Consider the following 17655-nt stretch of genomic DNA (forward strand, 5'->3'; position numbering starts at 1 on the left):
TGACTTAATACTGTAGACTTATCTTACAGATAAAAAGTTTAGATCATTCTAGACACATTTGTGGGTCTAGACAAATGAAGGTATAATATTCTAGAATGGTAGAAAGACACATCACTGACTATCTTATAATTATCTTCTAACAGCCCCTGATGAATATAACATGGAAAATGATCAAAACCATTCTTTTAGGAAATAGCTCACCTGCTTTGGGCTTTCTATTTAGTGAATAGAACTAGTGTCTTGCTCAGCAGGGGGGAATGCTTTTATAATGATTTCCCTGCAGCAATTCTGTTTGATAATGCAAACTAGGATCAAAGAAATAGGTTTTCCTATTAAGTACTCCAAGGAAAGAATCAAGTTTTGAGTTGTTGCTAGGGAAATCTGAGAGCCTCATGGGGCCTGGTGATCCAGTCCTGGAGAAGGAGAATTGTTGAGTAAATCCATAGAGAGAAACAGCAAGGTTTCCCTCCGCAATGACTGGCTTTGGCTTCACTCACTCTCATCTCGCCCTCAGCTGCAGACTCAACCCATGTCCAGCTCTGCTGCTTGGAGTCAATGTCGGTGAGCTCCCACACCCCCACCTCAGCTAGCTGCTCGCTAAAGCAACTGTAAGTGTCCAGAGAGCAGAGAAAGTAGAAGGCTGAAACTTTAAAAAAAAGTTCAGAGAACATATTCTTCCTGAGAAATAAAGATAAATCATTAAATAAACCTGCACCTTTATTATTTTTTTTAAACGTCACTGTATTTTTCCAATCTCACTATGAGAAAACCAAACTAAAGATGTGAGCTGGATTCCTTTTTACACTGTAAATTTCTCAGAGATAGCATACATTACCCTCAGAGCACTTCTTTAATACCAACTTCATGGCTTGTTATCCATAGGACTGAGCCTTAGTTTACTTATCTGTAAAGTGGAGCAATACGCCCACCTTACATGCTTTACAGAATTGGTAGAGGAATCAATCGTGATTATGTTTATGAAAGCACCTTGAAAACTCAGATGAGCTCTACAAATACCAGATGTTCTGTTATTCTGACTCGTTTTAGTGCTTTTCAAAAGGGGAAAGGTAGGAAGATCAATGTGAGAAAAAATGTTGAAATCTTTTACAGGCAATAAATCTTCTCTGCTACAGCATGAAGCCACACTGAACCATGTCCACTGTTAGGTTAGTTGAAGGCTGTTGTTAAAATGAAAATGTCACTGTTATTTATGGTATTAGGCTTACCTGTTTCCAAATAGGTTTTCAGAAGGCATTAATTTATTGCCAATGCTGTATCTTGTATCACTTTGGCATTTGACTACGGAGGGAATGAGTAACAGAGGAAGGTAAATTTTAAATAGACTTGGGGACAGGAAGAAGCATCTGGATTAAACAGCCCTTCCAGGAAGTCAGATTCCTGTGGGTACCTGCAGAGACAGGCACTGGGCAGCCACGGGTTGGTCAGTGAGGGAACTGTGTCCAGGTGGTCAGGTCTCGTTGAAGTTGAGCCCCAAAGAGGTGAGAGATGTGGATGAGAGGCTACTAAAACCCGGAAATAGAGTCTGCTCAGTGGTGTAGAGAAGGTCACCTTGAGAGAAGCAGTGCGCGTCAGCCAAGGGGCACATCCAGCCCCAGGCAGCCTCCCAGGGAGGCAGCCAGGGCCTGACTCTCTTCCACGCCGCAGCTCTCTGGGTGGAGCTCCCCTTCGGCAGAATGGGAAGCTCCAGGGTAAGGTAGCCTCCTGGGAAAGAGAGAAGCTCTGGAGCGGCAAATGAAGGGTTCCAAGAAGTGTGTGTGCCAAGAGAAGGAGTCCCGCACAGCAGTGCACCACAAAGGCTGAGGGAGAAAGGGAAGTTGTGCTAAAGGAAGAAGAACTCCAGTAAAAGGGAATTGGGGTCAGGTGCGGTGACTCACACCTGTAATTTCAGCACTTTGGGAGGCTGAGGCGGTGGATCACCTGAGGTCAGGAGTTTGAGACCAGCTTGGCCAACATGGTGAAACTCCTTCTCTACTAAAAATATAAAAATTAGCCAGGCATCGTGGCGGCCACCCACAATCCTAACTACTTGGGAGGCTGAGGCATGAGAATCACTTGAACCCGGGAGGTGGAGGTTGCAGTGAGCTGAGATCGTGCCACAGAGGAATTGGACACCATGCACAAGTTATTTCAGATATAAACCCCAAGCCCCCTGAAACGTTCTGCATCCCCTTAGTGGGTTTTTTTATAACCTATATGGATCCCACACGAACTTTGGGAACCCTCAAAACGTGCTCTGTTTATCAACATCCCTCAGAGCCCAGTCAGTGCCATCTGTATTCTTACGTTGTCAGAAAGGCAGCTGCATGTAGCTAAATGGTCAATTCTTGTCTTTATTCAGATTGAACACATTTAAAAGTCCAATATTTTACAATACATATCCTAAATTTAGCAGTTAATAAAAGAACATTTGAATTCCATTGGCGCCCCTTTTAACAATAATGATCAAAGATGATGCAGTATAACTTAATGGAGAGCAAAATGCATTTTGTCAAGAAAGTGAGAGAAAGGGGATTTAAGAAATTATGTACCCTGAAGAACCATTCTCTAAAGTAATGAGGAAGGCTAATCTGAGCCTTACTGACTAAATAACTGCAAAATAAGATAAGCGATAAGGAAAAATCTTTTATGTTTTTCAGGTTGAAATTCATCTTTGGGGCCAATTGCAATTGCAGATGTCAAAGGGCCTCTTAATCATGTTATGCCCTGCTTTGAAAACATTCCTGGCTCAACAAGCACACAGATACAAAGCAAATTTCTAAAAATGCCAATCAAGGCCCTCTGACATCTTCTTAGTACACTTCATCCCTAAGTACAATCACCCCTACATTGTACTATCCCAGGAACCAAGCCCTTCTACAAACATGACTCCCCTTGTTGTCTACTCTGCCTCAACTGCTTTTTTTTTTTTTTTTTTTTTTTTTCTCGCTCTGTTACCAGGCTGGAGTGCAGCGGCGCAATCTCGGCTCACGGCAACCTCCGCCTCCCGGGTTCAAGCGATTCTCTCGTGCCTCAGCCTCCTGAGTAGCGGGGATTACAGGCGTGTGCCACCACGCCCAACTAATTTTTGTATTTTTAGTAGAGACGGGGTTTCGCCATGTTGGCCAGAATGGTCTCAATCTCCTGACCTCGTGATCTGTCTGCCTTGGCCTCCCAAAATGTTGGGATTACAGGCGTGAGCCACCCCGCCCGGCCTCAACTGCCTTTTCCATTGCCTCCTTCTTTCAAAATCTTTCTCATTCTTCAAGACTCAGCTCAAAAGCCACCTTTTCCATTAGTCTTTCTCTAGAGAAGTCTTGCAGTTGAAATGCCTCCTTCTGCTGGACTCCCAGAAGAAGTTCCCATACCTCTGATATGGTACTTCTCATGTCCTGCTATTTATGCTTGTTATATGAATACCTTTCTCCTAGTCACACAGAGGGTCGCCTGAGACTTCTTTATCCTGACCTCAACATCTAGAATGGAACCTAGTCCCGTTCCTGGCATGCAATCAGTGTGTAACTGAATTTAATTAAGCAGGTTTTGCTCCATATACCAGTACTCCCAGAGCTTCCTCAAATTTCAGGTAGAAAATAATTATGTTATTTCATGCACTAGAAGGTATAATTCACCTGCTTGTAGTCTTTGGGTCAGGGCAGTGCTATTTAATGCTCTAAAAGACATAATGTACACAATGAAGTAAATAACTCATTTAGACTACTAGAGCTGAACTTTAATACGTTGCCACTTCCAGCACATAAGTAATCTGAATAAATGAATGGCTATCCAATATATGAAAGCAATTATTTGCTTCCTGCTGGAAGGATCAACTCCAATATAGTTATGCTATATAACTGGAAACAGCATGAATTTGATATTTGAATCTGTCATTTGATATTTTTAGGGCAGATAAATTTATCTGGTATTCTGGATGTGGATGAGTATAATTTTCAAAGGTGACTATTCCTAAGATTTGTTTGTTTCTAAAGGGTTTCAATGTTCTAAGAAAAAAAAGCAAGCAATCAGTTCCTACATTTACAGTTATAATTACTTAGAAGTTCTGAGCGCATGTTTAGGACATATTATTAGTGTTTCCAGAGCTTGATATCCAGTGGTCCATCTGCTAATACGTTAATATGCGACCAGCCCCTTATCTAACAGGCACACACGAAGTATGTATGTATTATTTTCAGTGTTAATCGACTTTAAGCCTTCATGAAGACTGAAGATGGTCCCTTAAGTAGCCACACTTCTTTTCATTTGGCCTTGGGGCTCCAGTTAACTCTGCTGGTTCTATACCCTTTGCCGCCCCCTCTCCCACCCACTGCCCACAACTCCTCTCCACACTCCACCATCCCTCTCCATCTGGACTCAGATACCATCTCTTCACAAAGCCTTTTCCAGTCACGTCTCCCACACTCGTCTGTGCTCACCTTTAAAACACTAATTTTAAATGAGTAATGTTAATTCAATACACAAAAATGGACTGGCTTGCCTTGTTCTTCAGTTTCGTGTGTGTTAGCCTAGTCTTCTCAACTAGATTATAAGCCCCATGAGGGAAGAGACCACTTCTTAGATTTCTTTCTTTTTTTTTTTTTTTTGAGACGGAGTCTCACTCTGTCGCCCAGGCTGGAGTGCAGTGGCGCAATCTTGGCTCACTGCAAGCTCCGCCTCCCGGGTTCACGCCATTCTCCTGCCTCAGCCTCCCGAGTAGCTGGGACTACAGGCGCCCATCACCACGCCCAGCTAATTTTTTTGTATTTTTAGTAGAGACGGGTTTCCCGGTGTTAACCAGGACAGTCTCAATCTCCTGATGTCGTGATCCGCCCGTCTCGGCCTCCCAAAGTGCTGAGATTACAGGCGTGAGCCACTGCGCCCGGCCCACTTCTTATATTTCAAACCGATTTCTCAATCTGTTCTAAGGGGTGTGGGCAGGAAACAGAAACCATCAATTTGGGCTACAGTCTGGCTGGCAATCTTTCTTGCAAAGAACTTTCTTTGCAGTTGTATTAAATGTAGAGAAGAAAAAGATGAAAGGTAATATGACTCTTCAAGAAGAATAATTGAACAGTGAATGGTGACATGCTGTTCTCCAAGCTCAAGAAACACAGATGAAAAATAGACATTAATGATAGCAAAAGGTCAGGTGCTTAGAGGAATTTCTGACCAAAATGGTGTAGATTAATTAGGAATTCATTATTTATATCCTACCTACTTCCCAAGGATAGAGGCAGCTGCTGAAGGGAGGCTATGGTGTCTACTACTGAACTGAGAGCCTGGAAATATGATTCAGGATTTACTTTGACTCTAACTTACTGTGTGCCTTGGGCAAATCATTCCCATACCCTCATCTATAAAATGGGAATAATTTCATCAATTCTTGTGAAGATTAAATGGGATCATATACAATATGTTTATGTGTGTATGTGTGTCTGTGTGTTTGTATATGTGTTTTATATATATGTGTGTGTATATATATATATAAAAAATTGTCAGATGCTTTACAGATGTTAAGAATTCTCTGTAGCCTATAAAAATCAAATAAATTCTCACTTAAATTAGGTTTCTATTTGTCATAGGGAAACCTAGTCCATACATCATAAAATTTAAGAGCTAATGTTACAAGACAGACTTTCTATCAACAGCTGCCTAAAAAGAAATAGGCGCCCCCCACCCCCAGCAGTAAGATTTGCCCAGCCTTGCCAGTTGTATTGTAAGTGGGAACCCCAACCTAGCTGACCTCACCTTCACTTCCAATCTTCACTTCCAATCATGATATTTTCATTACTCCCCTGGTATCATTCCCTTGACTGATACTCAAGATCCCATTTTCCAGATGAAGGAGTGTCTCTGTGAAAGGTAATGTCAATTAGAGTTCTCCCAGGTAGTACAAGGCAGTGCCCCAGGACAAGACCAGAAGCTGGGTCCCATATACCAGCCACTGAGGTTTCTCCTAATCCACACTGACACGAAGCCACGAACATGCTGGGCTGACCACACGTGCTGAAAAATGAGTGTGGATCCATTAGGTTCTGAAACAAAGAACCTTCCTGCAGATTCCCACACGGGGATACATCAAAGAGCACATGGTCAGGGGCGTTGGGCAGCCGCGCCTAGTGGGAGGCGGCACCTGGGCTGGCCCAGCACATCCTCCCACACCATTCCATGTCCTTGTTGACAGCTCTGGGCCAGCCATGGAGTCCTGTCTGCTGGGAGTTTTCTGCCTTCGGGTTCTTTTCAGAAATCTGACAGGCCCAATAAAGGCCCAGCGCTGATGGAGAGGAACTGGCTCCGAGTTCTCCCAGCAGCCCAGCGCTGCCTCCACTGACACAATGGGGCCGGCTGTAATCACATTACACCCTAGTCTTTCATAATTACCCTCTTTCTCCAAGTGACAGAGCATCCCAGCGGCAGGGAGGAAACTATTTTTAAACGAATTCTAACAAAAAAAAAGCACAAAAAAAAGCACAAAGAAAGAGTGTCATTTTCCACAGATATAGTTCTGGTTTATAAATCACCCCTAAGGACAGAGTGGGGACCATGAATGGCAGAAGCTGGAAAATCCAAATCGAGCACAAGCCACCCAACCCCAGGAGGTCACTTCTCCTTCCCTGCCCAACAACCTTCACACTCATTTCACTCTCCCTCCTTCACCTTTTTTTTTTTTTCCCCCTGAGGCCCCACTGGCCCATGTTGGTCTTTTCCACCCCATTTTGACTCTGGGAAAAAAAGAAAAAGAAAAGAAAAAAGCTCAAAGGCATGTTGGTACCTTCTAGCTACTTCTTTTCCTCCTCACCTTCCCAGTCCTTCCTCCCAGTCCCTCAAAAGTCAGAGGAGGTCATGTGGGGGAGGAAGAAGAAAAGAAAAACAACTTTAGGTGGAACACAAGCTTCAGCTAACCTGGGTGACCCAAGTTTCTCACCACAGGCCTCCCTAGAGGGGAGTGAGCACCTCATTAACAAGGCACTAAATCAGCCTTGAGGACGATCCTGTTATCCACCTCTTACAAATTACCCGGAGACACCTCTGGTGCTGGCCATGATAATTATATTGATAAGGAAGCTGGAGTGGAGGACGTGAATCAATGGAAACGCACGAATATCTTGAGTATCAATCTATCGAATTACTGCAACTCTCTTGCACTCCCATTTGTAGGGTCATTAAACATCTGTCTTGCTCACAACTGTTAGTGTATCGTTGAGCCTTGGGTGTATTATCCATCCCTCAGGTTTGTATTTTCACGGTCTACCTGTGAAACTCTTATCTGTTTCTCCGCCAGTCTGGCACTCTTTCATTTTTTTTTTCTCCTCCACCTTCTCTTTTTTTTTCTTCGTTCTCTGTTTTTCCCTCTTTTCCCCCGTCTTAGTCCACTTGGGCTGCTAAAAGAAAATACCATAGACTGGGTGGCTTATGAACAAAAGAAATTTCTTTCTCACCATTCTAGAAGCTGGGAAGTCCCAGGTCAAGGTGCTGGCAAATTCAGAGTCTGGGGAGGGCTCACTCTTTGGTTCGTAGATGGCACCTTCTAGCTGTGTCCTCACATGTAGAAGAGGTAAGGAGTATCCTTACCTCTCTTTTATTTTGATATAGGATCTTACTCTGTCACCCAGGGTGGAGTGCACTGGCACAATCTCAGCTCACTGCAGCCTCAAGTGACCCTCCCACCTCAGCCTCCCAAGTAGCTGGGGCTACAGACACACACCACCACGCATGGCTAATTTTTGTAATTTTTGTAGAGGCATGGTTTCGCCATGTTATCCAGGCTGGTCTCAAACTCCTGGGCTCAAGCAATACACCTGCCTTGGCCTCTCAAAGTGCTGAGATTACAGGCATGAGCCACTGTGTCCAACTCTCTCTACATCTTTAATAAGGGCACTATTCCTATTCATGAGGGTTTTGCCATCATGACTTAATCACCTCCCAAAGTCTCTACCTCCTAATGCCATCCTCTTGGGAATTTCAGCATATGAATTTTGGAGGGACACAAACATTCAGACCATGGCATCCTGCTTCTCCTACCACCAGTTTATCTCTCTAACTGGCCTATTTTGGTTCTAGTCCTGGACTCTTAGTCATTCTAGTCTCTTTGACTCATCTGAGATACAGGAAGAGAGTGAAGGGCAGAGAGGAGGCTCTGCTAGTCCCCTTGAGCCTTCTAAGTTGTTGCCTTTGGAGACAGGTTTTGCATGTGATTTAAACATTACCCACTGCCTCATACCAAAGACACAGAATGGGTCGCAGAACAAGTGGGACCTCTCTAAAGGAGATGAACATATCCAATGCAGCACTTCCAGACATGCCACAGCATTAGGCCAGGCCTTCCTCATGGCAAGCTGCAAAATCTGCCCAACAGCATCACTAAAAAGTGCCAAAGAGACTGAGCACGGTGGCTCACGCCTGTAATCCCAACACTTTGGGAGGCCAAGGCGGGTGGATTACCTGAGGTCAGGAGTTCGAGATCAGCCTGGCCAACATGGTGAAACCCCATCTCTACTAAAAATACAAAAATTAGCTGGGCATGGTGGCACATGCCTATAATCCCAGCTACTTGGGAGGCTGAGGCAGGAGAATTGCTTGAGCCTGGGAGATGGAGGTTACAGTGAGCAGAGATCATGCCACTGCACTCCAGCCTGGCTGACAGAGTGAGACTCTGTCTCAAAAAAAAAAAAAAAAAAAAAAAAAAAAAGTGCAAAAGACAGATGTCACCTGCAGAACAGTCAGCATTCTTTGCAATACGGAAGAATAGGAGGTGGCAGTAGAGAATAAAGCCAGAAGTGAAGTTTTCAGGGACACAAGAAAGAAAGCCACTTTGAAATAATTAAGTGACATGAGCTTAGCAACACTAGGGACAGGCACATTGATTAAGTAGGCATTTAATAAACATTAGTTTCACTTCCCCCTTCAGCAGGCCTCAGAGAAAGTGAGAAAAATGGAGCACCTCACGCCATTCATTCTATCTTCTTTCTCTGCCTTCCCCTAGAAAAGCAGCACAGGGGAGAAGCAGAGAGGTTGATGGTGGTGTGACAAGGGATGGATCCATCCCTTGGGTGGAGCTGGAGTGCGGGACACACTGGGGGATCTCAGAGAAGTGAATGAAGACAGAGGGAGCCCATGAAAGGCCATGGGTTTCTGTAACTGCTGGCTCGGTGGAGAATTGTTCTGGAAAATGACAAGTTTAGAAAATGTCCCCCAGCTCCTCTAGGATCAAGGTTTACTGGTTTACAATTGCTCCTGATTTGGGGGACGCTATAGAGGCTGAAGACTTTTAAATAAAGAGCCATCAAACAAGCCTCCTCTCAAGGAGGACAGACTGAAGAAATTTCTGGGGAGATAGCTTGGATTGGTGGAGAAAACATTAATCTCAAAGTCATCCCTGTCAGGAAGTCCTAAATCTGAACCCAGGGGGAGAAGAGTGTTGACTTGTAAGAGCTCTAAGTCTTTTCATGAGATTGGTATGAAGACCCTAACTAAAGCTGGCTGGAAAACAGCCGCTAAGAGCACAGACCATGGTCAGCAAAATCTGGGTTCATTCTTGGCTCCTCTGCGCATTAACTGTGCAATCTTGGTCAAATCCTTTGGCCTTTCCTGAGATTGATTTTCTTCATCTTAAATAATGGAGATAGAAAAAATAATAATAATGAAGACAGAAAGAGGACCTACCATCACAGGAAAATCACCATAGGGACCTGCTGGTTGTCTGCAGCAAGTCTGATTGACTGATGCCCTATTCTGATTGGTTGCAGCCCAAACCATACCAGTCACTAAATATCTTGACTCCTAAATGTCACTGTTCCGTAGCTTATAGGTTGCTGTGAGAAATAAATAAAATAATACAAGGAAAATGCTTAGTTTGGCCCAATTACTACTAGTATTTGTTATGGGCTGAATTGTGTCCCCACTTTCCAAAGAAGATGTGTTGAAGTCCTAACCCCAGAACCTCAGAATGTAACCTTATTTGGAAATAGGGTCATTGCAGATATAAGTAACGAAGTTAAGATGAGATCATACTGGAGTAGAGTGGTTCCTCTAATCCATAGTGACTGCTGTACTTTTAAGGAGACAACCATATGAAGAAACAAGGAGAGCACAGTGCACAGAGGCACAGACGGGAGTGATGCATCTACAATCAGAGGAATGGCTTGGGATGCTAGCAGCCACCAGCAGCTGGGAGAGGGGAATGGGGCAGATTCCCTCTCAGAGACCTAGGGAAGAATCAACCCTGCTGATGCCTGACGTTGGACTTCTGCCACCAGAACTATGAGAGAATATAGTTCTGTTGTTTTAAGCCACTCAGTTTGTGATTATTTGTTACAGCAGCCCTAGGGAACTAATGCCATATTATAGTGGGTTGGCTCCTCAAAACCCACTAAGACCAAGAATTTATAAAGTATCAGGAAAGAGAAGACCTCAATGTTCATTCTAGCCCAATCGCTCATCTGATGCTTAACATCCCCTCTTCGACACTCTCATTAAGTTGTGTTTCCGCTTGTACCTGAACACTTCCAGTGACCAGGAAGTCACTACTTACAATGACACCCAGGTATCTTTCATTATTAGCAATGCTAGTCTGTATTTTGAGCTAAAATCTGTTTCCTTGTAGATTCTCCCATTTGGTGGAAACCACTTCCCTGGGACCTTTTGCCGTATACTTAGCATTTTACAACCCTTCAAATATTTGCATTCATTGAACAAACCATGCTCTTGCACATGTCATAATTTTAGCAAATGTAAGTTCTTCTGTGTGAAATGAACTTTGGCCTTCTCCACCTAAAGAATATTCCATTAAAGTCAAGTTTGGTATTATCCCCTGATAAGTAGGTTACGTGGTGGGAAAAAGCAATCCCCAAATCTGGGCTTCAAACACCAAAAGATTATTTCTCACATGACATGTTCTCACATGACATGTCCACTGTGAGTCAGCAGGAAACTCTGTGGTCACTCAGGGGCCCAGGCTGACAGAGCAGAGCAACCACTATCTTGAACTCTGCCAGTCCCCTCCAGAGAGAGAAAGCTCTAGGGTGTCTCCAATCAGCAATGTTAATGTACCAGCCCAGAAAAGACACACACCACTTCCTCTCACAATTCATCAGCCAGAACTAGTGCCATGGCCTCACCTAACCAAGACAGGGCTGGAAGATGCAGTCCTGGAAAGCCAGGCCAGAAATATTTGGCAAACGGCACTGATGGCCACCCCACCCACTCTGCGTGCCCCTCCCTGCAGCCCCCGGCAGAGTTGCTAGCATCTCCTCCAGCCTTCTAAGAGCAGCTGATGTATTTGTTAGCCATGGTAATTATCACATTGCATTGTCATTATATTTACTTGTGTTTTCATCTCCTCCATGAAAATGAGAGTTTCTCAAGGACAAGTTAGGGCATAATACATGTTTGATATGTGGATGCATTTGAGAACAGTGACCATCTATCCAGTGTAAAAGCCAAATAACTTACAGGGGTTCACAAGGCTGGGCATGACCTGGCCCCCACTACTTCTCTGACCTTATCTCCCCACGGGGCTCCCTTGTTCATTTGGCCCCAGCCACACTATGTCTCAAATTCACCAGGCCGGCCCCTGTCTCAGAGACTCGAACTCGCTATTCCCTCACTATCTATTCAGCTCACCACCCCACTTCTGTCGGGTGTCTTCTCAGCTGTCAGCTTATCAGAGAAGCCTGTCCTGACCATGCCCCATACAATGTCGACCTGCCTTGTTAACACCCCTGCTCCCTCCGTAGCAGTTACCACTTCCTGACACAAACACAAACTCATGTGTGTTGCATTATCACATGTTAAATATCACATAATTTCTATTATATAATACGTTATATATGACATGTATAATTGTCTGTGGTATTTATTTATATGCCCCAACCCACCCACCCACATGCACTTGAATGCAACTTCTAAAAAGAAAAAGACCAGCATATAGTAGGTACTCAATAAATATCTGTCAAATGAATGAATGATAAATGAATAAATGTACCCCCTGAGTCTTCACATCTTTGGGCCAAAATGCTAAACTTATCCCTCTTATATTATAGGATTTTGAGTCCCTTCAACATCCCAGGCACCTAGAAGTGATCAATAATCAGTGCAGTAAAGAGTAGAACAACATAGCCCCTTGTCTATCTTTTATCCTATATTTTAATTAATAAAACCTACATTTGAATAAGATTTCGGGGGTTACAAAAATCACACTGTTGACCGACTCATAGCAAGTTTAGTTATCGACTAAAATATTTAGTGTTTTTTACACATAAAGCTGTACCTTTCCCCCTCTATGTAATTTTGTAGCTGTCACTTTGGACCTAAAAGTGTAGGACCTAACATTTTTCTTTCTTAATTTCCCTGTCACTTGTCTTCCTTTTCGTTGATAATGTCATTTATTCATTCACTTATTTTGAGTGTCATCTATGTGCAAAAAAGCTGTTAAGTGCTACGGGGTGTTATGTGATCATTTTCCAATTCCCAGAAGAAAAAGTTATTTAGCAATATCCACATGGATCAGATAAACAAACTTGGGTTCAATGAGAAAGATAGCCAAGACCCCGTCTGTGTGTAAATGACAGATAGCAGAGCCATTTCTGGGAGACTTTCAATGATAGGAGGGTAGAAGTGATGCTCAAGAAAGTCACACCTAGAGAACCTGAAAGTGAGAAGGCAAGTAGAGCTTTGGATGAAAGGGGGCTTTAGGAGCTTACAGTTAGGAGGGCAATTTGATTCCAACATGTCACTCTACCTATCCTCAAGGTTTATTTACCTTGTCTGGAAGTGACCAACAGATCATCATTTCCCACATTGCTCCAAGGATCTCACCCCTCTTTGGACAAGGCTATGTTAAGGATTGGGCTTTTCTGCTGTCCACAAATGGATAAGACATTTCATACGTTCCAGTGATTTCAGGGAAGTCCTTGACTAGGGGAAGAACCAGAACAATTATTCCACTTGTCTGCAAACAGTATTTATTTATGTTAGTTAATGCCAGGTTCTGGGTAAATATTATACAGATAATAATTCCATTAGCCCTCCAACCTTGTAAGATAAGTACCATTATTATCGCCACTTTATAGATAGGGAAACTGAGGCACAGAGCGTGTAAGTGAAACTGAGGCACAGAGAGCTTAAGTGATCTTCCCACAGCTAGAAAATGAAAGAGCTGAGGCTTGAACCTAAATAGAGACTCTATAGGGTCCAGAGTCTGTAGTCTCAACAGCTCTGCTCTGGTCTGCTCCCTGTCCATATTGGAAGCAGGGACAGACTATAGTCTAGTATATAATGTAAGGGATGAATAATAAGGCATGATTTTATACTAGGCACTAATACAGGTTACTCCTAATAAAGTCAACCCTCAGGCATTTTTCAGAACTGAAATTGAACAGACCAGTATCTAACTTGAGGATAATGGAGAGGGATTAAATTAGTTGGAGAATGATTTAACCTTTGGCTCACTGAGCATTTTCTCATGAATTCATCTTTCCATCCTTCCAGGGATCTACTTAACCACTTATTCAACAACTATGCACTGAGCACTCTCGCCGTCCTGGAGTGACGGTCACACATTGCAGATAAGACACGGTCCGACCAACAAGGACTTAGCAGTCCAGGTGGGGAAAAGCTGGCAAAGGAAACCCATGGTCTAGCATGGCAAGTGCTGTCAGAAGTGGGGCCTGGAAGAGAGGGACATGAATTCAGCCTGCATTTGGGAGAATAGCAGAGGAGGCAGGAGGGAAAAGATGACAGACAAATGCTCATGGAGAAAAGAACATTGAATCTGACCCTAGCAAAATTTTCTAATCGCGATATTCCTGGGAAGATCTTAGAAATTACACAATTTCCATCAAAGGCAAGAGAAAATGGAACACTCTTTTCAAGAAAAGCCCTGGGACATAGTAATTCATAACACAGGTTTTGGAGTCAGACCTGCATTCAAATCTTAACCTCTCTCGGAAGAACTTCCTCCATTAGAAGATGGGGCTATTCATAGTGACCCATCATAAGGTTGTCCTTAGGGTCATGTAGGCTCCTGTGTGAGGGGCGCAGCACAGTCTGTACTGAGTGCAAATACAGTAAATCCTAGTTGTGACCTTCTTCTCCGATGCATAGTCACACTCACTTGGTCCCTTAGTCCTTAATCTTCTTAGTAGCTCTAACTTTTAGAACTAAGTTTTGTAAATCTCTTTTCTGTTTTGCATAGAGAATACAAAAGGAATAAAATTTCTGTAAAACTGATTTGCATCCCAGTGAGTTTATTGTACTCTATGGTTCTTGGTGACTAGGTAACCAGCAGAAGAGCTAATTCATTATTTTACCAATTTAAACAGGAACTTGGAAGAAAAGCACCTGGTGGTCACAGAGCATGAGGATTATACTAATAAGAAGATTAAAAGAAAGTTCAGCTCACACAGCCCCAGATAATCACAAATGTACCCAAGGATTATTAACAATCACAATTACCTGGAACTATATTATTTGCCTGGCTGGTTATTCTGAAGACAACTTGTATGAATAGATGAGATGAGAGGAGCTCATGAAGTTATTTTGAAGTGGCTGGCAGAGTCCCTTTGCAATAAATATCTGGGGAAATAGGAGAGGACACCCAAGGCTCTCTGGTCCAATTTCTCTCCTAGAAGTGAAAAGAAACTCTGAGCTCTCCTCAGAGGAACAGCCCATCCACAGGGCCCCAGCCCCCAGCCCTCATGTTTCCTCCAAGAACCATTTGCCCACCATGGGACCAGACCTGTGTGTTCTAGATAAGCCTTTTGAGAAAACAAAATAGTATTCAGAAGCAGTGTCCATTTTCAGGGGTCCAGTCCTTTAAGGAACAAAGTCCTGGGCCTTTATGACATTGGCAGCCACTGTCCTTTCCTGACGCCCCCCTTGAAAATCTCTGGCTGCCTACTCCTGAGCTTTGTAGGCTTGTGCAGAGCCATGGTGCCAAGGCATAGGTCTCAGAGGTTGTCTCTTTCCTTGGTTTCCATTGCAGATTCCCACAACTCCATGCTGTGTGCTGCAGGCTGGTCCTGAACCCAGATCTCTGGCTGAGAGGATGGGGGCAGATGGGGAAACAGTGGTTCTGAAGAACATGCTCATTGGCGTCAACCTGATCCTTCTGGGCTCCATGATCAAGTCTTCAGAGTGTCAGCTGGAGGTCACCACAGAAAGGGTCCAGAGACAGTCAGCGGAGGAGGAGGGAGGCATTGCCAACTACAACACATCCCGCAAAGAGCAGCCTGTGGTCTTCAACCACGTGTACAACATTAACGTGCCCTTGGACAGCCTCTGCTCCTCAGGGCTAGAGGCCTCTGCTGAGCAGGAGGTGAGTGCAGAAGATGAGACTCTGGCAGAGTACACAGGCCAGACCTCAGACCACGAGAGCCAGGTCACCTTTACACACAGGATCAACTTCCCCAAAAAGGCCTGCCCATGTGCCGGTTCAGCCCAGGTGCTGCAGGAGCTGCTGAGCCGGATCGAGATGCTGGAGAGGGAGGTGTCGGTGCTGAGAGACCAGTGCAACGCCAACTGCTGCCAAGAAAGTGCTGCCACAGGTAGAGTCCGGGAGCTTGCAGCGTGGTCTCAGGAGGGGAAGGAGAGGGCTGAGCAGAGAGGGAGAGTGAACAAGAAGGACCAATGCACTTTCAGCAAAAATGCACTTCCAGCAAAACCCCGGCATCTCTTCACACGGTCAAAGGAAAAAAGTGTCCTAGTCTGTAGCTGCCGGTTAATATGTCTCTAAGATCTAAACGCAGTTCTTCCCCGAGGGATTCAGTCCAGGGATTTTCTACACTGTGTAGCCAGTTTGAAATACATTAACCTGATTTTGGGGGGATGAATCAAGTAATGTTCATCGGTTCAGCACAGCAACTTCGATGGCGAGCAGGGAATTTGATGTCTGTCTTTATTCCTCTTTGGTTTACACAGGCTGTTGAATTGATATCTATCCATGTTAACCTGAGGAACTAGAGAATGCAGATGCTCTGCTCACTCAATCACAGCCTTTCTCCCATCTGAGTAGATGATAGTCGTTAAAGTCTCAGAGGACCTATCCCCATCTTCTCCAGTGAGATGGAAGTTTTAGCCCCCACCCCCTCAAAAAACACACAGAAGCGTATGCACACACACACTCTCTCTCTCACACACACACATGCTGTCACACACAACACACTCACACAGCTTAGTGCACCCTCCAAAAGGCTGAAATCTCAGGAGATTTACTTCTAACATTGCCCACCCCCTAATTAGTAACCCTTATGAGTTATCTTTACCTCTCTGCAAGACATAATTAAGTTTTCAGAGTCAGAATTCCCAAGTTCAGATCCTGGCTCTACTGCTTCCTAGCTGATGACCTAAGCAGTTCCATATCTGTGCCTTCCTTTCCTCATCTACAAATGGTGCTAGACTAGAGCAACAAAAAGTTATTAACAATAAAGGCACATATTCAGATGTCAGCCTGGCTTCTATAAGTACCGTATAAGCAACAGCTGTTATCGGCTGACACCAGTGAGTGGGAATTGTGTCTGTACCCCTTTGTGCACAGCTTTTCTCTCCCAAAAGGTACCTTAGACCCCATGCAATTCAGTTCTTTGATGACAAGAGGCATTTGTCTTGAGTTCAAGCACTCACCTCTATAGGATCCATGATCTCAAGGCTTTCACGGGGATGAAAGCTGGAGGTGGCAGAGTGAAATTTTAACAGAGCCTGGATGGCCCGGAGCTGCAGAGGGGTATCTGACACATTCACCCTGAGACACAGCAAGTCTAGAGGCAGTCACTGAGGACTAAAATATTTCATGGGTTCCTCTCACCTCCTTCTCCTCCCAATAACCAACACTATAAATAAAACAATCTGAAGAACAGAAGAGCAAGTCCAGTTCTCCTGTGCTTCAATGACAATGGTCAGGTCAGCTTGTCTTTTCAATGGAGCAGGAGAATAGGGGAAAGTCCTAGGTTTCCATGAGCATGGACTCTGCAGCTCAGGAAGCTGGAGCTTCTATAAGTGAACTTTTTGCCAGCCTTCCACCAGGATCCCTGGCAAACGTGGGAAAAATCTGCAAGGAAGAGCTAAGTTAAATAATGTCAGTAAAGTATATTTTCATGGGGGCGGCATGAAGTGGCAGAATTAAACAAAGATGTAACTTACTAGACTTCATATCCTCAGGGCCAAGTGCAAAGAAGGATGCCAGCAGGTACTCCATTTGTATTTGTTTAATACGTTTACTTGAATCAGGCTAGGCAGATAAATTAGCCACTGTAGTTATCCCACTGTAAGGTCTAGGACAGAGACACGCATAGAATCCCAGAAGGGTTATAGCAAACAGTAACTAAACGAGAGTGAGGTCCTGGGGAGCCTTTGAAGTAACCGTGGAGCTGGGTTTTGATGAATGAGCAGAGTGAGTCAGATGGCAGGCAGGGAGGTAGCGGGACAGGTTTGTAACACATAAGACCTTTCTCTGCACAGTGGACTCAGTGCTCAGCCTATACCCGCTTAGGTCCCTCACAAAATCCCATAGCCAGCACCTGGGCGTCCTGGTGAGAAGGCTGTCCTCAGTTTGTTGGAAACTTCTTGGGCTGCCCAGAGAGAGAATGAGGGGCTGGGGGATTCGCATGCCCTCAGGGACATAGACCTTAACCCACAATGAGATGTGACCTGCACTGCCCAGGGCGC

General features: G+C 44.3%; 1 protein-coding gene across 3 annotated transcripts in view; it reads left to right on the forward strand.

Moving 5' to 3' along the window:
• The window catches only part of TNR (tenascin R), a 435764-nt gene that overhangs the window by 331968 nt on the left and 86141 nt on the right, over positions 1–17655 (forward strand). For 2 of the 3 annotated variants that reach the window (XM_054447885.2, XM_054447893.2), the window contains exon 3: positions 14978–15539. In XM_054447885.2, the coding sequence (XP_054303860.1) occupies positions 15041–15539 (499 nt within the window). In that variant the 5' untranslated portion in view covers positions 14978–15040. Of the gene's footprint in view, positions 1–13482; positions 13599–14315; positions 14418–14977; positions 15540–17655 lie in introns of all 3 variants that reach the window. The other variant, XM_054447876.2, reaches the window with a different exon arrangement.

This window comes from Pongo pygmaeus, chromosome 1 (genome assembly GCF_028885625.2).
Source record: "Pongo pygmaeus isolate AG05252 chromosome 1, NHGRI_mPonPyg2-v2.0_pri, whole genome shotgun sequence".
Taxonomy (NCBI): domain Eukaryota; kingdom Metazoa; phylum Chordata; class Mammalia; order Primates; family Hominidae; genus Pongo; species Pongo pygmaeus.